At 53.9% G+C, this 26000-nt stretch overlaps 1 protein-coding gene across 4 annotated transcripts in view; it reads right to left on the reverse strand.

Moving 5' to 3' along the window:
* Positions 1-26000, reverse strand: part of DLGAP2 (DLG associated protein 2) — a 434439-nt gene that overhangs the window by 20604 nt on the left and 387835 nt on the right. For all 4 annotated transcript variants that reach the window (XM_081045533.1, XM_081045531.1, XM_081045532.1 and 1 more), the window contains 5 exons: positions 25215-25362; positions 20059-20278; positions 6584-6933; positions 5639-5680; positions 147-232 (listed from right to left, as the gene is read on the reverse strand). In XM_081045533.1, the coding sequence (XP_080901659.1) occupies positions 147-232; positions 5639-5680; positions 6584-6933; positions 20059-20278; positions 25215-25362 (846 nt within the window). The remainder of the gene's footprint in view (positions 1-146; positions 233-5638; positions 5681-6583; positions 6934-20058; positions 20279-25214; positions 25363-26000) is intronic.

Below are 26000 nucleotides of genomic sequence, written 5' to 3' on the forward strand. Positions count from 1 at the left end.
TACTTGAATGGTGGAAACTAAGAAGTACAAACATGTGACCGTGTGTCCAACTGTGGCGTGAGTTACGGATGGTCAGAGTGACCAGGAAGCCTGCGGCCGGCTTTTCAGCCACCACACCAGGAGCGCGTGTTGTGAAGCTGACTTACCGCTGTGCGTCCTCCACCTGCACACCCACTGAATGGTACTCCCGCAGCCCGCGGCTCTCCGTGTCGGAATCTGCCGCGCTTTCCACCTGGTTTAACACAGAACACCTGGTTTAGAGCCGCGACGAGGGACCCCTGCCAGGGGCTTGCTTTGTGTGTGTTCGTGTTCGCTGTGATCAACCACATGTGTGTCATTAACGCAGCGCCACAAACAGAGGGAAACGCACTCACGTTGGTGTCATTTTGCTGCTGCTGTGTTTTGTCAAGTTTTACACAAGTTCTTGAACTCAGCCCTGCACTTCGGTCTTTTAAAGGTGTGCAGATAAAGTCACCTAGTTCAGCTCAGGTAAAAAATCGGCTTCGTCGGATTGCATTATTATAGAACTCACAAGGGTTTATCACACCCCGCAGTGAAGAAACTCAGAGCTGCAGGAAGCAGACAGCCAACAACAAGGAGGCCACTCGACAGGACTATGCTGAGGGCGGCAGCCACATACACACACGGAGAGGAGCCCAGGCTGTGAGCAGGGACGCGAGGTAGTGGCCCCGCCAACCCTACTGGGGTTGTGTCACACCTGCTAAAAGGACCGTGCCTAGCAGGGCCATGTCAGAAGAGGACGGATCTGGGATGCAACACAAGGGCCTCACTGTTTGTATCGGCCCCAAACCTCCCCAAGCCCACGGAGAATCAGAAGGGTCACCAGCTGTGTAAAGTTAACACAGGAGGGTCTTCTCGCCAAGCACATTTTGTAAAACAAAAAACGAAAAACCACAAACCAAAACCCAGAGCTCTCAGTACAAAAAGTATGTGGAGCCAAAGTTGAGTGTAGTCATAAATAGTATCTGAGCTACTCAACCGACCCTTTCCTTTTTCATAAAAAGTATCGCCTGTTGTAGCAATAGGATTCGACTGCAATCCAAAATGTCCTAACGAAGTTGTAAGACACACCTTTTCTTAGGAATGTTGATGACCGCTACGAGGACAAGCTACAAACCATCACACACGTAGTTATGTTGGTCACGAGAGAAAGGTACGTAACCAGTGGGACCGCAGCTCGCGGCGGCGCAGAGGCTAAGCGATGCCGCAAGGCCAACTCAATCTGTGGCTCACAGAAGTGATGATGCTACCTGCTGACGTTTATTCTCTGCCCACCAGGCATCAGCCTCTGTGCTAACAGTGGAATAGACATGAACAGCTGAGGGATCAGAAAAGGTAACTTCCCCAGGGGTGCAGAGCTTTTCGGGGCAGAGCCAGGGCTCACACCTGGATCTCTCTGACCACAGAGCCACACTCTGTACTGACTGATCCTCTGTGGCCAAATAAATCCGGCCACAGGAAGACCCTGGAGGTCATAGCTCGTCACTGACTGTGGAGAATGGGCAGGTACACCCCATTCTTTCTTGGCATAATTCTGAAAACATGCACTGAAGTTGCAGCACCTGTGTGCATGTGTTGACAGCTGGAAGAGAAAACAGGCTGACTGCAGGGGGAAGAACACTCCTGAATTAAAAGTCTCAGCTTGTGATCAGCATTTCTCTTCCTAGTTTTAGGTGGGCATGGCTTTAATATGTTTCATTATTATTCGTGCTGGATGTGAAGATTGTTATCACTATTATTTTACACGAGAGGATCTCAATAAGAATCAGTGTGTTTAGGATCACGTCCCACGGGAGTGCAGATGCTCCCTGTGCTCTAACTGCGTGCTGTTCTGTTTCACGGATGTAACTCAGTCTCTGCTGGAGGGATGATTTGCTTATTTGTACTTTCCTGCCGTTGTAAACGATGCTGCTGTAATACATGCCTGCATGTGTGTGTGAACGCACACTTTTGTGAATACACTCACAGCCTGTGTGTGTGCTGGGTCAAAGGTGTTGTCTTCTACAGAATGGGTAGATATTGTCAAAGTCGATAGATACACAATGTGGGTGAAATGAGTTTATACGTATACTTTTAGAGAGATTTTTGTAATGGAAAGAGCACTCATTTTTATCATAAGGATGGTCAGAATATTTGCCACTTTTAGGATTCTAATCTAAAGAAATTATCTCAAATTCTAACAAATGTGTGAGGTATTCATCATAGTATTATTTATAAGGTGAAATGGGGTAAAACGGGGATGGCAAAGTAGGAGAACAGTAACATGCAGTAAATTAGGATTTACTCAGGACGGAGCACCGCTCATGGAGATGACGGTTATATGCACTGTAACATGAAGGGTGCTTATGAACCAGTGACTCTGAAACAGTGAGACTTATGAAACTTATGAAACAGTGACTTATGAAACAGTGAGCGGACAGCACGCATAAAACCATAAGATGTGTGTGTACATGAAACACACATTCACAGATATGTAAACATACTATGTATGTGACTACAAAATACAACCAAAATAGACCAGGAATTTTTTTGGTCCTTTCTCTAGTCTCCACATTTTCTCTATTATAATTATCTTATTTTTATAGTGGGTGAGGAAAACATAGCTGTTGGAGCCAGTCAGAGTGGCCAAATGACTCTGAGGTAAATCTTCCTGACTCTGTTGAGTCCTTTCTTCCTGATCGCAACACTGAGGGAACACCGAACACCCTGTCTGACTGACAGGGAACCCTGCACAGGGGCCAGATTTGGGCAAGTCTGTCCACAGTGAGAACTGACACCTCTCCTCTCGGCTCTAAGGTCGCAGGGCTGTAGTGAGGTGGGCACTGCATTCAGGGACCAGACCTTTCCAAGAAAAGTGAAGGAAAAGGCAGACAGAACGTGATAAAATCACATACGGCAGGATGAGCTGCACATCTGTCCGTTTCAGAAATCCTGGGCGTAGACAGCTTTATATAGATTAAAAAAAAAAAAAAAGGAAACTTAAGAACTGAAGAGGAATTTCTGTTTTGCACAAAGAAAGGAAATCAAAGGACTCTTCTCCCAAGAGGAAATTCTGGACACAAGCAAGTAGAACTGGAGTTTAAAGTGTTGAGAAATAAATGCGCACCTTCGTTTTGACAAGACCCAGGGTGTTCTAGGCCCTGAGCAGAAAGATGAGTCAGCAAAGGTGCTGCATCTCAGTGACCTGAGCCTCTGGCAAGCGCTGTGTGAGGGCTCCCCACAGGGTGAGTGGGGGTGCCTTCCGAGAAGGGGGTTCAGGCTCCAGGGGACCCAGAGTCCTCACATCGCTCCCCAGGCCTTGTCAGAGGGGCTGAAGCCATGCTCAGGCCCTGATGACAGGGGGCAGGGAGGATATTCCTGAACGTGCCATTTAGGGGACAGGGGTTTCGTGTGGCCGGTGTGTACATGTGTGCATGTGTGTGAGTGTGTGAGGGGGTTGTGAGCTGGGAGCAGGCAGGGCCCCGCGTGCCCTGGTGCCCGTCTCGTGCGTGGCCTGGCTCTGAGGGAAGCGAGGGCTCCCCTGGCCGGAGCCGGTACCAGCAAGACTGGCCTGGAGCTTGGATTTCAGCCCCGCTCACTGTGTTTGCCTCTGACAGGCTGCACGTGGCCGGCAGGGACACGGCAGACACAAAGGTGCTGTATTTCCCGCAGGACCGTTCCCAAGTTCAGACTTAAACATGATTTGTGGCCCTGCTTCCCTGAGGGGCTCAGAACCCCTGGAGCACACGTAGCCTAGGCTGCCGGTGACACTCTGGTTCGTGAGTAAACCCACATTCTTAGGGAGGATATGACACTGAACCGTAACAGGTGTTCCGAGGCTGCCAACCATCAGCCCACGAGCTGGAGCGACAGCGGTGACCGCTCCCAGTTAACATGGGGCTGCGGGGACCCAGTGGCAGGGTCTGGGGACAGTTCCACAAACACACACACATAGGAGAAGTAAAACCTCTGCGTAGCAGACAAGCTGCACATAGAAACACACAAGAAAACAGAGGGATGCGATATCACCAGTGTCGTGAAAAGAGTGAGGTCCGGCCATGTCCTGCAACAGCCCGCAGGGCCCTGCAGCTGTGACCCCAGCCCGGGAAACGGGCGTGAGTGCCCCTGGTGACAGGGACAGAGGGCATCATGGCTGCTTGTTGGTGGCTTGTTCAGGGCCCGAGTACATGTGCAGCGGTGGGAAGTCTCATTGGTGGGCACGGAAATTCTGTCCCGTCTGCGTGCAGACAGTGCCCACTGCTGTCCCTGCCCCACCAGCTGTGGTTCTGGGAAGTGAGCCTGCGGTCGGGCCGCAATCAGCCCCCAGGGCGGCTCCAGCCTAGTCTCCTGGCTGCTGGATGGCGACGCCCGCCTGCCCGAGCGGCAGACGGGGCACGGCTCCCGCCCTCGTCCCGTTTCTCTTCTTTGGCACCCGGGCTACGTGTTCCCACCCTGTTGGCTACTGTCCGGCCATGCGCCTTCAGGCAGGTCACTTACTCCTGAGCCTCGGTTTCCCCACCTGTAACTTGGACGTGAGAACCGCTGGCACACGGGGTCCTGAGGACCAGGCACACGGTGGGGAGCCCGGGACAGTGTCTGTGTCACTGCCGTTACCTGACTTGGGGCCTGACTACACTGACACGTCCTCACCATGGCTCTAGCAGCCCCTGGGCCTCACGGCAGCCCTTCAGCTGCTGACACCACACTTCCTTGTGTCTCTGCGTTCATGGCCCGAGTTGGCTGTCTACCCTCTTCTGCCTTCCACCCTGGGCTCTTCTTATCCTAACCCTTGAGTTTCTGTGATGATGGTTTTTGGCTTTTTAATGCACTTCACTGTGGCCACAGATCCCGGGTACACATAGGACTGTGCGCTCCTTTGCTGCCGTGGGGACAGCAGACGCCGTCAGACACGCGCATTCTTGCATCCACACTTGTCTCACTGCCCACTCACCCGCCCACTCGCTTCCCCACATTTACGAGCACTCGCTATGTGCCAGGCACTGTGCTGGGTGCAGGCTTGTCAAAGGCGAAGGGACAGCCGGCCGTCGCCGACCACAAAGTCTGGGGTACAGCGTCCAGAAAGGCTTCCAGGAGGGCTAAGGTGTGAGCTGCGTGCCAGTGGGTGGGGCAGGGTGTGGGTCGGGCCGGGCCTGGCGGAGGCACAGCAGGGCTCCCGGGTGAAGGCACATCCTCTACCAGCCCGATCACGGCGTGTGACGGCTTTCGGAATTCTGTCCCCATTACGTTCACGTAAGTCAGGACCCGTGCTCACAAGGTGACACCCCACCCCTTCTTGTGGGGAGAGGGCAGCCAGGAGAACGCCTGGGAAGGTGGCAGGTGCCTGAGTGCCCAGGAACGTGAGGTCCTCTGGCTTGGCGGCCAGGACCATCGGCACGAGCCCTGAGTGTCCTACGTGCTGCACTGTGGTCACAGCCAGTTGCGGGGATGTGTGAGCCCCCTTCGTCGTCCTGGGTGGGGTGCTTACGCGGGGTGCCAGGGCCCCCTGAACTAACGGGACCTCCCAGCACAGTGCCTGGTATATAGAATCAGGACAGGCAACAAGAGCAGTTGTATGGAGAGGCCAGAGAAAGGAGATAAATAAATTCATGCGTCCGGGCTGTGCGCATGTTGTACTTACATCTGACCTTGGGTAGGGCTGACGCTCTGGGAACTCAGAGTCCTAAACAAAACAACGAACCACAGTGTGGGGGCCTGCTTGCAGGACCGGCCCGTGGCGCCCCCCAGCCTGCTCCCCGTCCCTTGTCCACGGACGCCCAGCACGTTCCCTCGCTCACTTGCCCAGGGCGGCTCGCTCTCCTCCCTGGTGGCCGTGAAGCCCCGATTTTTAAAACTTCCACTAGACACAGACACCCTGCCTCACCGTGTCACAGGACCTGGTAGGGGATAGTTGCCAAGACAGATTGAGGTGAAGTTTCGTCGGGGTGAGGAGTGTCCTGTGTCGTCCCTGTGCTGGGAAGTGAGTGGGGAACTGGCGCTGTGTCTCAGAACAGGCCCCCACCCATGTGCTCAGAATGGATGCGCTGGACCGAGTTGGGGCGGGTGGGAGATGGGACGGAGACGGCGGGGCCACTGCTCAGAGCCCTGGGGGGCACTGCCAGGTCTGCGTCTCAGGCAGGGGTTTGGGGCCCCCGGCGGTCTGAGAACATGGGACAAATGTCCTGCAGCGGACAAGCAGGCCCCTGGCGGCCCACGTGGGGTGTCGCTGGGCACCGTGCCCAGTCCTGTCCTCTCTTCTGTCCCTCTGCATTCACAGTACCTCCCCCTACTTACCTGTTTGGCTGCAAGACTGGAAAGCTTTGGAAACATCACTTTCAACAGGAAGCTCCTTCTGAAGCATCAGTTACCTATTTCCATGCTAAGTAGCCAGTGGTCCCTGGACAATGTACTGGGTGGGGAGGGGACCTATGGGGGGCAGAGTGGGCATGGGACGGGGACCTGAGTGGCCCTGGGGGGCTGCCCGCCTACTGCACCTATAGGCTGGCAATACGGACGGAGCCCTGCCCGGAGCCTGTGGCCCCCAGGGGCCTGTGGGTGTGGGGACCAGTGCGCTGGCAGAGGCTACCTGGATGCCGATGGAGGAACGTGCACCCCTGAGGAAGTCCTCGGCTTTGGGTGTCAGGATGGCCTTGTCGCCAGTCCGTGCTGGGCCGCTCGGGCTGTCGGGCACGTGGCGCTGAGCAGCGGCCGTCTCTAGGGCCAGACTCATGGCCTTGTTGCTATCCAGACTGTCCGTGGAGTTGTAGAGGCCACGGCCATCTTGGGGCCACGGGGATGTCCTTTGGGCACGGCTGTCCTGGTAGGCGTCCTGTGTGGACTCCGTGCTGCTCTGCGCCGTCACCGAGATCAGAGGCTTGGAAGTGGTCCGTGGGGGTACAGGGGGTGGAGTCTTCTTGTAATTTGTGTATGAGATACCTGTAAGGAGAACAGGAGTCCCAAGTCAACAGAAGTGGATGTCCCCTCCTCCCGCGCACAGACAGCCAATTGGCAGCGTCCTGTGTCCACCCCAGGACCCATCACGCAAGTCCGTTCCCAGTGTCCAGCCTGAGAAAGCAGTGTAACGGCGTCTACATGCATACGCTCCCAACAATTACAAGGAGGCGACAAGTCCGGCAACAGCAACAAGGCAGTTGCTCCATAATTTTCACACAGCTCACAGCATCGGGGAAAATGCTCATTCTGTAATGCTGGCAAAAAGGCAGGATACACTAAGTTATCTCCAGACTGAGAACATCTTTGTGAAAGATTAAAAGAACCTAAAACCGTCAGTCTTGGTCCTACTGTATGACAATATGGGCGACTAATTTCTCTTTCATTTTTCTGTATGTCCTAAAAATGCTTATGACGAACAGGTATCCCTTCTATAATGGAGAAAACACTGTAAGTAATATCAGAAGGTTGTTTGCTCCCATGAGTACACACTTACTGGTTATAAACACAGTCAACTGAGAAGGAACGCCATGTCTCCAAGCCCACCCCACCCAAATCCCTCACCTCTGCCCGTAATCAGCTGCTTCAGCCCGTTCACCCCACCTGGTGCACACGGGCCGCGCACGGGACGCGCATGGGCCATACACATGGGCCATAAACATGGGTCACACACGGGCCATACACATGGGCCATGCGCACACGCCACACACGTCTCACACGGGCCGCCCATGGTCTGCACACAGGCTGCACACGGGCCGCGCATGGGCCACACAATGACTCTGCTGAAGCAAAGCCGAAGCATTTGGAGGTGAGACTGTGTTCGGGTCTCGTACATGCTGCCCAAGAGTCATCAAGGCTGTTTGCCCAGCTCAGGCGCTACTGTTGTCACAGCAAAGGATGGGTGTCTTAGCACCCGTTTGGTGTGAGTGGGTTTCCCATCACTGCTGCTTATTTTTCTGTATCTGGAAGCGAAGAACTGACAGAAATGCCTCTCAAAGGGAACCCAGGTGTCCCTCATCACAGCGCTATGCAGGCACAACACTCCACGTGTGTGCAGGCTGAGGGCTGCTGGCTGGCTCCACGCCCAGATGCACACAGAGCACGGACGTCCTGGCGGGGGCTGAGCGGCGTCTGTGGGGACAGACTAAGCAAGCTTTCTGCTGCTCTGTTCCCAGGGACTTCCATGTCCCCTCCTATTCATCAATTATTGTTTAAGCTGTGTGGGTGGATTTTCCTAATAAATATTCAGATAAACATGGGCAAATGAAACAAAATGAGTTTTTCATGTCAGGACGATAGAGTTTCAAGGCATAAAATTGCACATGAAAATGTATGAAGTTGATACATTTTTAAAAGAATGCGTGGGAAAGAGATCTGAGGGCAGAAAACAGAGGCAGGAAGACGGTGACTAGGAAGGAGGCTTTGAACTTTGTCTACACCAGAAAAACATCTAAAATCATCAGTTTGTTTGAAGACTTTTTCCCCGAATGTGAACCAACCTCCAAAGGAAAATGGTTGGAAACGGCTGTATTGCAGGCCTGATTCCAGGGGACGCAGACGCTTACAATAAGGGTCCCGCCCTCAAAGCTTGGCCTCTCCCGCCCCCTGGGCGGGCTTTTCCTCGTGGACGGCCTCTCAGCCCACCTCCTGTCCACCTCGCCACCTCTGCCCTCGGCCAGGGTGACCTCACATCCTCACCCATGGCCTGTCCCACCCTTGGTGTGAAAGAGGCTCAGCTATTCTGGGTGGTTTAAGGGGCCCTTTGTGTCTGCCTGATGTCAGTCAATCCCACATGCGGTCACCCCTTGACCTCACAGTCCTGAAGAAACTGCTCAAAACCCTGGGTCAAAAGGACTGTTGGGCGGGAAGATGGGAAGAGGCTGCGGCTGGGAACACTGTTGGCAGAGAAAAGGGGAGGAGGAGGAGACCTCACCCACAATCGCTGTGCCCCAAACGCACAGCTTTGTCTCGAGCACACACAAGAGGCTCCAGGCTGACTGCACTGTCCAGTCGCGCAGCCACATTTCAGTGACCTGAACTGCTACGGTATTTAAACATCTAAACCACAAGTAATGCCAGTTTCTCTGCGGCACCAGCAATTTCAGCTGCTCGGCAGTTATGGCAGCTGGCGGTTTCTGTACGGACGGGGCGGCTGGTGTACGTTTCCCCCGGCAAAGCTGGCACCAGGGTCATGCTCCTACCTGGCCCCCAGGGGACAGAAGGCCAATGGAAGTGACCACAGGGCTTCCCTGTGGGCCTCCCAAGTGCTGGGTTGGCACATCTTCTGATGGAAGTTTGGAGAAACACGTTTTATTTGAGAAATGCGAACTTGAATGGTATGCCACACACGGCTGCCCAGTCTAGACGTCCATGTGATTTCGATCATCTCAAATGTGAACACATCATTCCTTTAAACACGCCTAACTCTGCATGTACCCCTGTAGGGCTGGACGCCACTTCTGAACGCAATCACTGGACGTCATCTGCAGGCCAAAAAGGACATTTAAAATTTAGCCTTGTACCGAATAAAGCACAAATACGTAATCGAGATGAAGGATGTTCCTAGCAGCAAGCATTGCATTCTGTTTGGATGTAACAGCCACACTCAAATCCACTGCACTCTCTGCCTTAGAAATTCAAGATAACAGCATAAGAGGAATTACAGCAATCGAGCCCACGGATGTCTAAATGAGAGTCTGGACAGTGGAGAAACCAAACTTTGAAGACGAAAGATTCAGCATAAAAAATTACAGCTATTTTGACGTTTTAATTATTGTTACTCTCAGAACACAAGTGTAAAGCAAACAGGACATAACAATCGCACCCCAAAGGCATGCACACAATGGTTTCTCGAAAGTCACAAAAACTTACGTGGGCCATCCAAGTTCTGGGGCAACACTGATGGCTTAGCAGCAAAGACACAGATCTCAAACATGCCACTTAGCAAGAAGTTATAGTCTAAGCAGCATTTAACGTCCTGTAGACAGAGGGGAGTGATGACAGCTGCTTCACTGTCCGAGAGACTTCCTGTTTTCACTTTAAATATCTAAAAATCACATTACATAATAAGAACTTGGAGTTTTCTAAAGAAATACTGAGAACGAACCAATTTTAGTGATGTGAAGAGTCACGTAAGTTTCTAAGCACACGCTGTTCAAAGGGCCAGGCAGTAAACAAGATAATTACCCAAAAAGGGGACAGACACATTAGCAGAGGCGGCACGCACTGGGGGTCTGATGATCAGACAGCAAGATCAACCAAGAAAGCACGGAGTGGTGCCCTCCAAATTAACTGTTTAGTGGGACGCAATTATGTCTCCAGTCTTTGAAAATGGCAAGCTTTAAGTTTAGACGAAAAACATTCTTGCAAAGAATGATTATTTTCAGTGGAAACGTTGACAGACCAATAACAGTGACACAACTGAGTGGCAACTGGGTGGCTTTGATTAATCTGTTCTTTCAGAAGTTGCAAATTGTACAGCAGGTGCACCTGTCATATGTCTTCAATTGGTGTGAACACACACACAATTGGTGTGTGTGTGTACTTAGTTTCATTCGACACATTTAATTTTGAACGGAGTCCATGTTAAAGTGGTTCCAGAATTATATTTTCATTTTCAAAATTTGGGGAAGGGAATGTCATGCAGAGTGTCAAGCGGGCTCTCTGGTCCCTCTCCCCACATAAGAACGCAGGACATGGTGAGGCCAAAAGGGAACACCCACAGAGCCATAGATAGGGGAGTCATACCACTATATTCTCGCTGGCGGCTGGGTTGGTGACACAGGAAGCAGGAGCCACACTATCGGCAACCTGCCGTCCACTTCTCTTTCAACCAACCAACCCCACTTGCTAACTGCAATCCGCGCTTGCAGGCTCAGCCGCCATCTTCTTGCTAGCCCCCATTTCTCTGCTAGCGTAGCCACAGCAGTTATATTAGTGGCCAGTGGCTCACTGGTTACAGCTGACGGCCAACTAGCCACAGCTGGTGGCCATCCGATCACAGTTGATGGCCATTTACTCCCTGAGCCAGCACCTTTCCACGTGAGGCCGAGAGCCTGGAAACTGCTCTCCTGGCTCTGTCCCCACAGGGTGCTTCTTAGGTGGTGTTTTGTCTGATGATGAAATCACGGACTTCCATGTCTGCACAGAGCCGACGGTGAGTGCATGTCTGCTGACCTACGTACATCAGTCCATGCAGTCAGTGATGTCTCCTTATTAAGGAAAAGAAAATTACTTTCCATGACAAAAAAATCAGTAAAATAATAAAAGTGTACTTGCAAGAGTAAAAACAATACCTAACTTCTGACTAAACTTACTGATGCTCAGGGAATACATCCTAAATATTGTCCGGTTCTCCTAGAGTGTAAGAAGAAACTCGGAAGGTTTCCAAACCTATAATACGGATGACACATCATAACCTCCAGGCGAGCCCCGTACCTGGGCCGGCATTTGGAACGGCCTCTGTGCCTGTCTCCTTGAGAGCAAGTGGTCAGATGGCCGACGGCAGCTGGGCCAGTAAATCAGAGAGCTGCGTGGGTCAGAGGGCCTGCATGCACACTCGGAGCCTGCTGGGATCTGCACTAGCTGAACGCGGACCCCTCCTCGTGTGGCCAGCAGGGAAGCGAGAGGGGCTGGACGTGGGGAGGCTATTCTGGCACTACGGTTAGGAGGCATCGGGCTGCAGGCTCCCCACTCCCTTTTGCAAAAGGGGTTAGATGGCTGTTTGCTAACAAAGCTGCCAGACCCCGTACAAGGAGCACACCCTATGCAAGCAGGGGTGAGCTCTGAACTTCTGCTTTGTCTTAGTCGCTGAAACAGACCTGCTCCAAATCCCAATCAATAACACTACCACAAACACCCGGTGCTTCTGACACACGACAACAATGGGCTACCTGCAGCCCTCTGCTGTCTCGGGAAAGCGTGTCCATCACTCACACGAAGCACAGGGCACGGAGACAACCAACTGGCATGAAAACAAACGCACAGTGAGTCACCCTGTAACAAGGCTTTGAGATAAGAACACAGACTATACTCGAACCAAAGTGGCAGTTTACTGTCCTTTTCAGAAGCCGCTCCTAGTGTGGTGGCCAGCAGACTGACTCCTTTTACTGTGTTCCAGCTCACACTTTATTCTTTATTTAAAAAACAACCCAACCTGGACTTCTGGAGCTTCTTGAAATGAGTACTGCCAGTTCTGCAATGAGCTATAAGATGTCCCACGCGCCATCCACAGAAAGACTGAGCCATTAATTTACGCATCCCCCAAATGTTTGTTTATGACCTACAGCGTGCTGGGTGTTCCTGATGTCATATGGAACCTTTTAATCTGTAACTGTCCTTTAAACTCAGAAAAATCATTTGCAGAATGAAAGCCATCGGCAAGTTGGCAGCAGTGCTCACATCTTACGGCAGTTTAGAGAGAGGAAAACTTCCTGAGCTCTGAGCTTGAGAAAGTGACCGGACTTGCCTGTCGGCACCGTTCCCCCAAATGCGCTGCATGTGACCCCAAATTATGCAGAGTGGGGATTTTCTTGGTAGCACTGGCCACCTTGAGCCTGAGTAGATTTCACTGTGTCACAGGGGCCACTGTCCACATCGTTGCAAGGAAAGAAAACTAAATAACTGACACTAAGTGATTTGATTTTAAAGGATTGTTACCATATTTCTTTTTTCCTGAAGGAGCAAAGGTATTTTCTTTTCAATGTTCTCATAATATTTTGTAATTTTATGAATTTAAATAGCTTGTTTTAATTTAATGCTTTCTAAACTAATATATTGTAAGGAGTAAAAGCCACACAATCCATGCTTTTTAAACATATTTTGAGACATTACATATATACAAGTAGTAAATTTAATTCTCTATTGTGGCCTAAATTTTTGTCATGCAATATCGCTGTGTCTTTAAAAGAGAAGTATGTTTTAAAAATATATGGAAATTAGAATTTGTTTTGTTTGTTTTAATATTATGTTCTTTTGTTGGAACTTGTCTGCTCAGGGTGTTGGGAGGGAAGGAATTCATTCATGGCGGCACCTACACTGATCAGAGGCCGAGCAATCAGAGGAGGCTTCCTGGAGAAGGCTGCTGAGTTGAGGTCATGTAGCGAGGGAAGAGGCAAAAAGCCCAGGGAAGCAAATTCTGGGCTGAACACACAGCGGATGCGAAGGAACAGAACGAGGCAATTTCGGGGAGAGTGAGTGCTGGTGGGGTGACAGGCAGCTGGAGGGCTCGCTGGGTAGAGTCCCTGTAGAGGGAAGCAGCCTTTCCTCAGTAGAACAGGAGACCGAGAGAGGGCGTGAGGCGGAAATGCTGGGATCGGACTGTATTTTGGAGAAGGGAATCCTGGAGGCGGTGTGGAGGCACGATGAGGGTGGATGGAAGTGTGCGCAGGGGCCAAGCAGAGGAGCCGGCCAGGCCCGGGTGGGCGTGGTCCAGCCTCAGCAGACCCAGCGGGAGGACCTTGCCGCGGGCAGGGAGCCTGGACACACGGGAACTGGTGTCTTCACCCCTGGTAGAGATGACGCCTCTACCTACCCATCGTGCACTCACTCGTGTATTTAATCGGTGCTGAGTTAGGGCACAGGATATAAACGACCCACCTGACTGGCTTACTTATCCTCAGGTTAAACAATTATTTCTTGTAACCAATGGTGAGGACAACACGGGATGTCCTGCATGATGTCCGACTAAACCCACACACCTGTATCTCACTGTAGTCCTGCTTAGGTGACACATTGTTACAACTGTCAAGGGTGTAAAGGACTGAGTCAGGAACCTGTGGCTCCAGTTTCCATCCCATGGGGGCGAGTGGACCCTGATGCGCTCACCTGTACGGGGACAGAATGACAGAATGCACTGGACACCATGTCATGCGGGGTCACAGCTCCCGCTCCCCACATAAGAACGCAGGACATGGTGAGGCCAGAAAGGAACACCCACGGCTCCATAGATGGCGGGTTCACACCACTATATTCTCGCTAATGGCTGGGTTGAAGACACAGGAAGCAGGAGCCACACGATCCACAATCCGCTGTCGGGTTCTCTGCCTGCCAACCAACGAACCAACCAACAAACACAGTGATGGCAGTTACATCAATGGCTAATGGCTAACTGGTTACAGCTGACGGCCAACTAGTCACAGCTGACGGCCATCTACTACCCGAGCCAGCACCTTCCCACGTGAGGCCGAGAGCCTGGAAACTGCTCTCTAGCACTGTCCCCAAACACTGCAGGGCTGTTTCTCCTGGCCCACGTAAGTGGACAGGTGGGTACTTCTAAGACAGGTGTTTTGGAAGGAGAGAGCAGATTGGCTATTAGGCAAAATCTTTGGGAATACATTTGTTCTTGCTCTCACATGGAGTTCCCCGTTCAAATGCACAGCTGTTTCTGAAACCTGGGAAGCACACGTTTAACCCCCACACGCCTGTTCTGCGGACACACATTAGACACTGGCCCTTGGGAGGCGCCACTGGACGCTGGCTGCTCGTCCTCCCCCCACTCAGTGCTCGTGTCCTTCCCAACCCCGCACCGTCCCCTCCAGTGCTTCTTGGGCTCCCGTCTCCACCAGGTCCTGTAGGTGTCCATCCTGTGTGTGCAGGTACTATCCCTCTGACTTCTCTCACTGGTCCTGACTGTCCCACTGCCCTGGCCAGAGGGTCTCCAGCAGGAGCCAATAAAACAACAGATGATTCTCTTATTGTGGCTCAAAGAAAAGACGGCAATGAAGTCACAGAGTATGTCCACTTTTACATGTTTAGGCTGCGTATCTTGACTTCTTCTAAAACGCACATGTCCGTGGAAAGGAGAAGCAGCAAGGAGGATTTCTGCAGAGCCCTTCTTACCCTTCAGAGGTCTCAGTGCTGCATTCAGATGCACCCCGAGGCAAATGTCCTCTCGGCCTCAGATTCAGGGAGGGGCCGTGCTTCAAAGGCCTGACTGTGGCTCCTCTCACAACAAAGAGCTTCTCAGGGCTTCACACAAACACCAACGCTGGCATTTTCTGAGCCAAAGTCCTGGAGGTGACTGTGATAGCCATGGGGACATTTGTGGGAGTGTCTGGGCTGACGGATGACGCACAATGTCCCCATGTTCCAGTTTCTGGAATCACAGCACAGATCTATGCTGCCACGCAGGGCAGACGTGATGGGAGGAAAACCCCTGACAGCATCACGTGGGCTCCCACCTGGCCGCAGGTGCGGTGCTTCTCGCACGACTGCCTGGCAGCCGCTGAGGACTTGGTTTTGTATCATCGGCGTGAACTTGAATTTCTTACCAGGATTCGTGGAACATGCCTAGAAGAGCACTGGCCCCGGTGTGTCTGTCTGAGACTGTATCAACGCTCACACGGGGTTGGGTTCCAGCGAAGACCTTATTCATTCATTCATTCATTCATTCATTCATGCACTCAACCAGTATCCACTGAAATCCTCGTCAGGCAGACACAAAAATGCCCCCAGATGTTCACGTGTGGGTCCCTGGCACCTTACATGGCGAGAGGCACTTTGCCGATGTGATTGAAGCTGGGAAAAGATTCTGAATCAGGTGAGTGGGCCCCATGGAACCACCAGGGCCTCATCCAAGGGAGACAGGTGGGTCTGAATCAGAGCACATGTGACGACGTTTGGGACCAGCTCATAGTCCCGCGTGGGAGCTGAGGAAGGCAGTCAGACTCCAGAGGCTTGAGGCTATCTCAGACACCGGAAATTATTACGTACCCTTGAGAGATAAGTCACTCTACAAACAATCAAATAAAAATGAGCTTATGGCAGGTTCCTCTGTCAGCTTTGTATGGATTTTCCCTTTGTCTCAATGACTTCTAGAATCAGTAGTGACATATGTTGAGAAAATTTTTGACCCAGAGAAAAATCATTATAACCTAATTTTACAGCATTTTCCTCCATGACATCAATAACATTCTCTCCCTAGAAAAATCGGGTGAAATGCATATTTAGACAAGTAAATCTGTCTGATAAATCATTACACAGATGAGAAGGAAACCATGTGTGAAATGAAAGTTAGATATTTTCAAAACCACTTCATTTAAAGGGAGGACACTAATCAATGAGGAGTTTGTCATAATGAGGGGACAGTGGGGTGCAAAAACGCATGTGTTCATGGGTCACACTGCCCAGCAGTGCACGCTCGTCCCAACTGACCTCCTGGACTTGAGATGGGACACAGCTGCTACGGCCGAACCACCAGGCGCTCAGGGAACAAACAGGCACCCAAGCCCCAGACGCGCCAAGCATTCCAGCAGCCCCAGCCCGTCAGGGCTTGAAAGAGATGCTGAAAACTGTATTTCTACATCCTTAACAAACCTTCCACACATTCATTTAAGAGATAATTATTGCTAGATGAACATTAGAATTATATATTTGCATCTTACAGAAGGTGAGACAACCTTATGACACCAGCTTTGGCTTTCCAAGGATGCAAAAAAAATCCCATTAAATAAGTTCTATTCTTCAAAATAATCAGTGTGAATGTTTCTGAAAATAACTTTTCTGGAATTGTTTTCAAGAGGTAGTTTTAGAACCATCAGAGAAAATCGATTTGTCAAAATAATCTTTCTTTCTCTGCTCACAGTCACATACACATGTTGACAAGGGAAGCCATTAGATGTTGGTGGCAGTATATGGTCCCCAGCTGCATGGACAGCCACTGAAACTCGTTCTCCCAGGGCCAGGAAGCTCTGTCCCTACTTGGGTGTCTCTGTTTTCCAGACAGGGATGTTTTCATTTCTTTGGCATCTTTCACACTCTTATTGAACAGACTTGTTGCATTCCATCTCAATTCTAATTAGGCAGGAAGTGTTGTAAATATTTAACAGATAAAGCTTAGAGTAAAACAGGGAAAGTGAGGAACTAATGATTTATCTGCACTCACATTTCTTCAAAATAGCAGCTTGTAAGGGACAATGCTATGTCCCCAGTGTTTTCCATTCTCTTATTGGATTCTCAGGCCGTCCCTACCTCTGGCCACCCCCAACAGTCTGGGAGAAATTCTGAGTCTATAACTATGCCAAGACCCAGGAGAAACTTTGAAGAGAAGCATCTTTCGTAATTTATTTGGTGCGTATGTTTTGGGAATACAAGATGTACTTGGTAAAATGGTGTATACATAAATTAGAATTTTAGTCTAAGTTCTGCACTGGTTCTTGCATCATTTCTGTGAAACCTGTTTTATTTTTATTTCCCCTATAATGCCAGCTCTAAAACAAAAAGTCATTTTCTACTAGGTAATTATTGTTTCAAAGCATGTCTGAAGACCATTCGTGCTGAGTTGTTACTTGCTTGTAAGAGACACTCGACAAATGTCGGTGGACCTACCAGTAACGGTCTCGGAGTGTGTTTGTTTAAATGCGGTGATCCTAAACCTCCCTGCTTCCCTAGGCTTCTAGTTGCTCACTGTTCATGTTTCTTTTTCTCACAGGGCAGAGCATGAGAGCTGTCCCTGCCTTCACGAAGGGGGAAGCAAGTGGGACAAAACCCCTAAGAGCAGAGCCAGAGGCCCGCAGGCCCCCCACAGGCACCCTGGTGGCACCTTGAGGCACCGGCGACCTGTAGGCCTCACCCGACCAGAGAAGGGCGCTGCCCTCCGCTCCCCGGCCCGCCTGGCCTGGCATCCCCAGTGCAGCGCACCGCACCACGGCCACCAGCGCCCCTTTCTGCCCTGCCCCCAGGCTTGGCCGTCAGGATTGCATCCCCTTGGGCGCCACGAAGGACCTGAAAACACCTCTGAGTCGTCGTGCCACTCCTCCTGTGAACCCCTCAGAGAGCTGACAAGACCCGGTGGTGGGGCAAGCTGTGCGTCCAGGCTGTGTCCCCAGGTGACCGGCTCGGGGCTTAGGCAGCGGCCTGACTCTGCAACCTGTTCACTCCGCGTCAGCGCCCCAACTTCTCTCCGAGTGCTTCAGCGCGCAAACAAAACGCTGTTCGTCCCCTTCTCCCACTCCGGTTCCCAGTGCCAGGTACCAGGAAGAACATTCCGGTTCGTCTCAGAACTGCCCTCTGAAACCTGGCCGCGGCCCACGGCCGGGGACACTCAGGCCACACCGCTGCTGGGCGCAGGCGGCGGCGCGGGGCCCTCGGGCGCAGCGGGGCGACCTTGCCCGGAGCGCCCCGTTTTGCGGGTTTCTCCAGCGAGCAGTATGTGCTCCCTGAGCTATGACACCGCGCGGTGAGTATCAGGCGGGACACTTAGGCCAGCGGTTCATTTCCAGGGCGTGGACACGTTTCCCGGAAGAGCTGGAGGAAGGGTGCCATGGGGCCCGGAGCCCGCGGACGCGCAGTGACTCCATTACCGACCGCTTTGCCCCCGCAGCCCTGAGCCCGCGCGTGGATCTGCGCACCCAGGGGCGGCCGGACACGCGGGAGCCCAGGAGCCGCTGCTCCGCCGCCGCCTTCCCCGCGGCCGATTAAACTTCCACATTTAAAACACAACCACCTTCCAAATACCCGCGCCTACATTTTTTTCTCTACGAAACTTTACAAGTTATACTTGGTTATTTCTAAAACCTTGATAATTAGATGTCATTCTAAGAAAAAGAACAGTTAGCTATGAAAGACATGTTTCAAAGGACCCTTGCAGATATGACAGTGCAACACATGATGGGAAAGTCACGGCCTCGCAGAGTAAAGGACGCTGTGGCGAAGCCCCGCCCCTCCTGGGCAAGCTGGCACACCTGTGGGGGGGGCGGGAGGATGAGGGGGTGTGGGGGTGAAGGGGGTGTGTGTGTGTGGGGGGGGCACACCTGCACGGGGGTGGGGGGCGGGGGGGTAAGGGGGGTGGGGGGGTGAGGGTGTGTGTGTGGGGGGGGCACCTGCGCAGGGGTGGGGGGCAGGGAGGTCAGGGGGTGTGGGGGTGAAGGGTGTGTGTGTGGGGGGGGGGGGCACACCTGCACGGGGGTGGGGGGAGGGGGGGTGAGGGGTGTGTGAGGGGGTGAGGGTGTGTGTGTGTGTGTGGGGGGCACACCTGCACGGGGGTGGGGATAGGGGGGGTGAGGGGTGTGTGAGGGGGTGAGGGTGTGTGTGTGTGTGTGGGGGGCACACCTGCACGGGGGTGGGGGGCAGGGAGGTCAGGGGGGTGGGGGGGTGAGGGTGTGTGTGTGTGGGGGGCACACCTGCACGGGGGTGGGGGGCGGGGGGGTAAGGGGGGTGGGGGGGTGAGGGTGTGTGTGTGTGGGGGGCACCTGCGCAGGGGTGGGGGGCGGGGGGGTGAGGGGTGTGTGAGGGGGTGAGGGGGTGTGTGTGTGGGGGGCACACCTGCACGGGGGTGGGAGGCGGGAGGGTGAGGGGGGTGGGGGTGAAGGGTGTGTGTGTGGGGGGCACACCTGCACGGGGGTGGGGGGCGGGGGGGTCAGGGGGGTGGGGGGGTGAGGGTGTGTGTGTGTGGGGGGCACCTGCGCGGGGGTGGGGGGCGGGGGGTGAGGGGTGTGTGAGGGGGTGAGGGGGTGTGTGTGTGGGGGGCACACCTGCACGGGGGTGGGGGGCGGGGGGGGTAAGGGGGGTGGGGTGGTGAGGGTGTGTGTGTGTGGGGGGCACCTGCGCAGGGGTGGGGGCGGGGGGTGAGGTGTGTGTGAGGGGGTGAGGGTGTGTGTGTGTGGGGGGCACCTGCGCGGGGGTGGGGGGCGGGGGGTGAGGGGTGTGTGAGGGGGTGAGGGTGTGTGTGTGTGGGGGGCACCTGCGCGGGGGTGGGGGGCGGGGGGTGAGGGGTGTGTGAGGGGGTGAGGGTGTGTGTGGGGGGGCACACCTGCACAGGGGTGGGGGGCGGGGGGGTGAGGGGTGTGTGGGGGGGTGAAGGGGTGAGGGTGTATGTGTGTGGGGGGCACACCTGCGCGGGGGTGGGGGTGGGGGGTAGGGGGTAAGGGGTGAGGGGTGTGAGGGGTGAGGGGTGTGAGGGGTGTGTGTGGGGGTGGCACACCTGCTCGTGGGGGGGGAGGGATGAGGGGGGTGGGGGGATGGGGGTGGGGGGGTCGGGGACGAGGTGGGTGAAGGGGTGAGGGTATGTGTTGGGGGGGTGAGGAGGGGTGGGGGGTGGAGGGAGTGGGGGTGAGGGGTGAGGGTGTGTGTGTGTGGGGGGGTGCCGGAGGGGGGCGGGGAGGCGGTCCTTACCTGCGGTGGCCCTGACGGCCGAGGGGATGGCGGAGGGCGTCATCGCGGGAATGCACTCGTCGTCCTGGGAGTAGCCAGCTTGGATGGCTCGCAGGTAGCTGTGGCTTCGTGTCCGGAAGCAGCCGGGCAGGTCCAGCGCGTCCATGGCCTGAGACTCCGCCTCGCTGAAGACGGACTCGCACACCGACTCGAGCTGCCCGTTGACCTCGGCTTCGCTCATCTACGACACACGGGGCACAGTCAGCGAGAGGCCAGGGCCGCAGGGCCGCACCGATCCCATTAGTCTTGTGTGTCCAGCGTCATTAGCCCGAAATCGGCAACGGGAAGCTCTTAAGCTTGGGAAATAGTTTACTGGGTCATTTCTTAGGAAACACTGAAAACACACTCAAGGCTTTGCTCAGCGGGGAGCTCAGCGCTGCCCACGTGGCGCGCCGTCAGGGCAGCTCGGCTGCAGGGCCTCCGTGCGGGGCGCAGGGCTGCGCGTGGCACACGCTTTCCCCGAGGTGCCTGGGTGGTAATGCTCTCCTGTTTCCCACGAGCCAAAACCGGTCTTAAGTGGAAATGCAGTGAAGTGAAATTCGGCACTAAGGCAAGGCAATGGGGCGGGAGAGGTGAGAATCTTAAGAATGAAAAGTGGAAACTGACTGGAAACATGTCACTGCTCAGGGATGGGCGGAGGACGAGAAGCCCACGGGCTCATGGGCAGATGTCAGCGATGCAGGAGTGCCTTCGCCAGTGCGGGTGGGGGAGCTCTGATAACGACCTCCCATCGCTACTATATCTGGGGCCCTCCCCGCATGGTATCGCATGCGCGTGAACACGTAAGCCTGCGGGGTGCCTGCTGTTGACGCCTGCGCCCCAGCTCGCGGAGTCACGTGCAGGAGAGAGCAGAGTCAGGGCTCAGGGAAGAGCTGCAGCGGGCCTGCTAGGGCCTTGGCATCCCCTCCAGGGTCTCCCTGTCCGGCCGTCCTGCCCTGGGCTCACCGGGGGCGCGGGAGCCTGGGCCAGAAAGCTGGGACTCATCTGGACGCCAGGGAGACCCCGCTGCAAATCCACGCTGACGTGCCCTCTGATGCCCACGTCCTGCTCTCCTCCCAGTCTCTCACGTACAGCGGTTGCCCCACCACTTAAATGTCGCCAACAACTTCCTGGATGCCCGCCTGGGGTTATGTTACAGGTAAATGAGAAAAGTATTGTTTTAAACATCAGATTAGTTCTTTTCCTCTAACTGTTCAGAGTAGCATCAGATGAAAGAATCAGATTCCCTTGACAAGGGACAAATGTGACGCCTCTGCCCACCTTGAGTGGCAGACCTGCGGCGGGCTCCACTGCTGTCACCTGAGGTTACTGACATGCTGACGAGTCCACATTTGACAATCACTGGTTCTAGAGATGACAGAGGAGTGCGCCTGAGGGCTGACAGGCAGGCTGCCAGCCTGAGGCCACAGTGCGAGAGAGAACCAGCTGTAGCTGTGTGGCCAGAAAAGCCAGAGAGACGTAAGGGTCTCATCTGACTCATCTGACTGGCCTGAGGGCCTCTGATGCTGAGTGGAGTCAGACCATCCAGGGCAGAGACACACTGTGACCTTCCCATGTGGGTGGCCTCAGGTACCCCGTGTGTGAAACGCGTCAGACACACGCATACGGGATTGAAATGTGACATTTTCCGACTACAAGTTTCTTTCAGCCTAAGTTTTCCCTTATGTGGAATTTTATCAGAAAGTCTCGGGTTGTTTTATGCCATTTATGTCAAAGATCCATGTTAGACAACTTGAAAAAGCCAAAATCTGAGTGAAGTCGCTCTGGAAGTGACGTGACTACTCCCCAAACAAAAGAAAGTGGCTGAGAAGGCTCTCCAGTTGGCCGAAAGAGGCCCAGCAGCGCTCTGTTCCCCGAGAGCTGATGTGTTCCCGAGCATGAGGGAGATCTGGAGAAGTGACCAAAACTCTGCACTGGAGCTCAAAGCAGGCTCAGTCTGGGGTGTCCCAGTGGCCTCGGCCAGTGGGAATATCTGTGTGACCCGATGCACCCCACTTCTTGTTTTGTGAACCATAAACTCAGAAACACAATTCAGACTGCTTCTAGAGGACAGGACACGAGGAAGCAGAGAATATCAAGAAAATGGTGAGGGTGCCAGGGTCAGGAGGGCACTGTCCTTTGATGGCACAGGGCTCTACCTGAAGCCAATGGCGGGCTTCTCGGCAGTCACAAAAGGGGACATTTACAGAGCAAGCATGACATGGTGACACTGGGAGCCTTGCGCACGGCTGGTGGGGATGTGAGATGGTGCGGCCGCTGTGGAAATCGTCCTGCAGTTCCTTGGGAAGCTCAGAGGAGCTGCTTCTGACGCAGCGGTGCACGTGGGTTATTTCCGCAGGACCTGAACGAGGCGGGAGCACTCGCTCCCACACCCCCAGCAGCAGCTTCACAGGCACCAAAGGTGCGGCAATGAGGGTCCAGCAACAGGTGATGATAACGCAACGTGGTCCCTCCAAACAACAGCACTGCTCAGCTCTGAGAAGGAAGGAAAGCCGGCATGTGCTACCACACAGATGGACCCTGAGGACACTGTGCTCAGTGACAGAAGCCAGGCACAGAAGGACAAGCAAATACTGCAGGATTCCCCTCGTGTGAGGTCCCGAGCGTTTCCTCAGAGACAGGCACAGGTACGGTGGGTACCACGGCTGGGGGGGGGGTGCGGGGTGTTTAATGAAAGCAGAGTTTGAGTTTTTCAAGATGGAAAACTTCTGGAGATGGTGGGGTGTTTGCACATCAACGTGCCTGTACGTAATGCCCTGAACTGTGCACTAAAGGTGGTAAATATCAGGTCATGTGTATTTGACCACAATTAACAAAAAGGATGCATGACAGAAAGAGAGGCCATGACGGAGCCGAAACACCCTTGTAGACAAGGAGGCCGAGACCAGGAGAGGTGGGATGGCGGCGAGGAAAGGTCTTGGGCAGGGAGGCTGCAGAGCGCCCCTACAGGCCGTTCCTGGCACTGCACCCTCCTGCTCTGCTTTCCCGCGGGGACAATTGTCAGGTTGTCAGAATTGCCCAGCTGTGGCTGAACAGACATAAAGTCGATGCAGAGACTAGACTGTCATGGCGACGGTGAATTCAGGAGGATGCAGCCAGGCTGGGCCTCAGGAAGATGACAGATGCTGCCCCACCGGCAGTGACGGGACCACGATGGGAGCTTTAGACTGTGCATGCGGCCTTGGCACGATGTCGTCTTTTCACTTGTGATTGAAATGCCCACTATGAATGCCTGGTTGACAGCAGAGGTACACTGGGCCGCAGAAACCCTGAGAACCAGGTTGGTGACCCGCTGAGTAGGTGACAAGACACACGTTCTAATAGGGAAGAGGGGCAGGCGGACACGCCATGGGAACGGCTGATGCCACGTCAGTGCCCCACCTGGGTCTTTTCCCTCTGGGGCCTCCATCTCCTCATGTAGCAAGGAGCCACTGCTAGGCTGGGGGATGCGGCTGCTTTTTGGGCCCACCTGCCACCTCGCACCTGCGCGAACAGGAAGGACACGTGTCGCTGGCTTGTCTGGAGAGGACTGAGCTGAGGGGGGCAATGTCTCCCAGAAACACCAGCAGGCTGGGGCCACTGGCATTGGTGTGGGACATAGGCCCTCCCCAGGGGCAGTGGGGACGAGATGCAGGAAAGGGAGCTGCTTGGTGTGGAAGGCAAGGGAGGATGGGCAGGGGCAAGGGGCTGCTTGGGGCCACCTGCTCACCTCTGTGGGGGACTTTGGGCCATAAATCCCTGCTCTTGCCCATCTGGTGTCAGGCACGTAGCTGCACCCGGGCTCAGTCAGTCGCCTGCCTCCATCATCTGTGTCCTACTCTGCTGCACTGCAAGCCCCAGCCCAGCCTGGAAACAGCTGGGTGACAGTGACTGACAGAATCGCCCAGCACACGCCTTTGCGAAGCAGACCAGGATGACGTGGGCATTCATCAAGTGACATGGTCAGAGGGCCTGAAGTCTGCTAAGACGCATTGGGATGTGTGAAGTGTGGGCGTGATTCCGCCTGTGGTCGGGTCAGTGTGTGTACATGCGCACGGAGCGGGAAGCCGTTGGCTGGGCAGCTGTGCTCTGTGATAGAGGGCACGACCTTCTGAGAGTGACGATGACGCTGGGAGCTGTTCGCTGGAATGAGAGGCTGGCAAATCCCAGTGTGCTCTGAAGAACGTCAGCAATGAAAAAGTGGCCTGAAGAGTTGATGACAAAGTGGCTGGCCGTGTCCAGGGGACTGCGGCAGCCCCGAGGCGTGGCAAGTGCTCAGGAGACTTTCTTACAACACCGTACGCAGGCCTGCCTCTGTCCCTGGACAACGAAGGAGGAGGTCATGGTGACTTAGAAATTTCACAGGTGTCAGGGGCGGACGGTAATTTGACGTGGGCTCCGATGGGAGCCACGCTCGGTGGCCACTCCACAGGAAGTGGAGGAAAGCGTTAAGTGTAAGCCTGGAAAACTCAAGGCCAGCTCCAGCACTATTTTTAAAGGCAGTGAAAACCAGTGGCAACATGTTGAATGAAAAATTTAAAGACTCGACCTTACTCGTCCTAAACATTCGGTGCTCAGCACTCCCAGCCCCGCTCACCTGGCTACTCCTCTCTGACCACACCTGTGGGCCTGAGTGAAATGTGTCATTCATGTGGGACAAATCCTTCTCCGAGCCACACGTCACTGAGCCTGATCAATTCCATTCTTGAGTGACACCAAGCCCCACAGCACATTTTCAACTCTTTTTACTGGACCTTCAGAAGGCCAGATTGGGGGAATGACATAAAGGCACTGTAGGCAGAGCCTGGTCACCACACAGTTGTCCCCTGGCCTCGTTTCACCGGGAAAACATGCTGGGAAAGAACGACACTGTGAGCTCAATCAGCTCAGATCAAGGAGTCTGGGGGGCCAGCTGATCAGTTAGCCTCACTCCCAGATCAATGGAAGGGTCACACAGTCCTACGTAAACACAGCACGGGCCGGTCTCGTGAAGTTCCCGGGTCTGTAATCAGTGAAAGGCACCTCCACGTCTGCCCGACCTTCCCCACACATGCTGGGCACTGTCCCCCTGGCAGGGAGACTTCAGGGATGACATGGCTATCGTGACTGGGCCCCAGGGGACAGGAAGGATCCCCGACCTGGCTCACACAGCTGGCCTGACTCAGCGTGCTGACAGCTCTCATGTAACTCTGGTTCCGGGATCGGAATTTCGGGGAGTTGTAGTTGGCAGAGGGTTCCAGGCTGTGGCTGGCAGGCCCATCACTTGCGGCTTGCAGGTAGCTCTGGCTATAAGAGAGAGAAACGAAGAGAGAAGGCGGGCTGTGAGCATCACTCAGGGGCAGAGAGGGGTTATTTGGGCTGACAATAAGAGGCTGCTGTAAAATTCCCAGGGTACCTCTGCCTTGTGTACATATCCTGAGGTTCACACTTACAAGTGTGAGTTTCATCCAAAGTAACAAGGGAGGCTACTTACAAAAGTGCTTTGAACCGACACTTTATGCAAGAAATGAGGACCACTCCACATTCCTACAAAGTGCTGAAGGCACTGGTCACCGCACAGCCTGGCAGTGAGCTCGGCTCCTGAGTGGAAGCCAGAAACCTGGGAGAGTCTCGTCACACCCTGCGAGATTCTGGCAGCCCACGTACTCAGGAAAACAAGGAACAAAGGCCATCCTTCAGTTTTCACTTCTGTGAAGTGGTCCAGGCTATGCAACGCAAGCATATGGGCAAGGCAGCTTGACAAATTCAATCCACTGTGTTACCACAATGGCCCTCTCTCCCAAATGCCATTAAAAAACTCCATTTTCTCTGGTTTCCCTTCTTGCTATTTTGTAAAATGTTCAAAGTATGAGAACCCGTGAGGAGGCTGGCAGGCAGAGAGGGTCAGCTCAGCTTAAATTTCTGGCACACGAACTCCTTTCATT

Source organism: Rhinolophus hipposideros (assembly GCF_964194185.1).
Source record: "Rhinolophus hipposideros genome assembly, chromosome: 4".
NCBI classification, from domain to species: Eukaryota; Metazoa; Chordata; class Mammalia; order Chiroptera; family Rhinolophidae; genus Rhinolophus; species Rhinolophus hipposideros.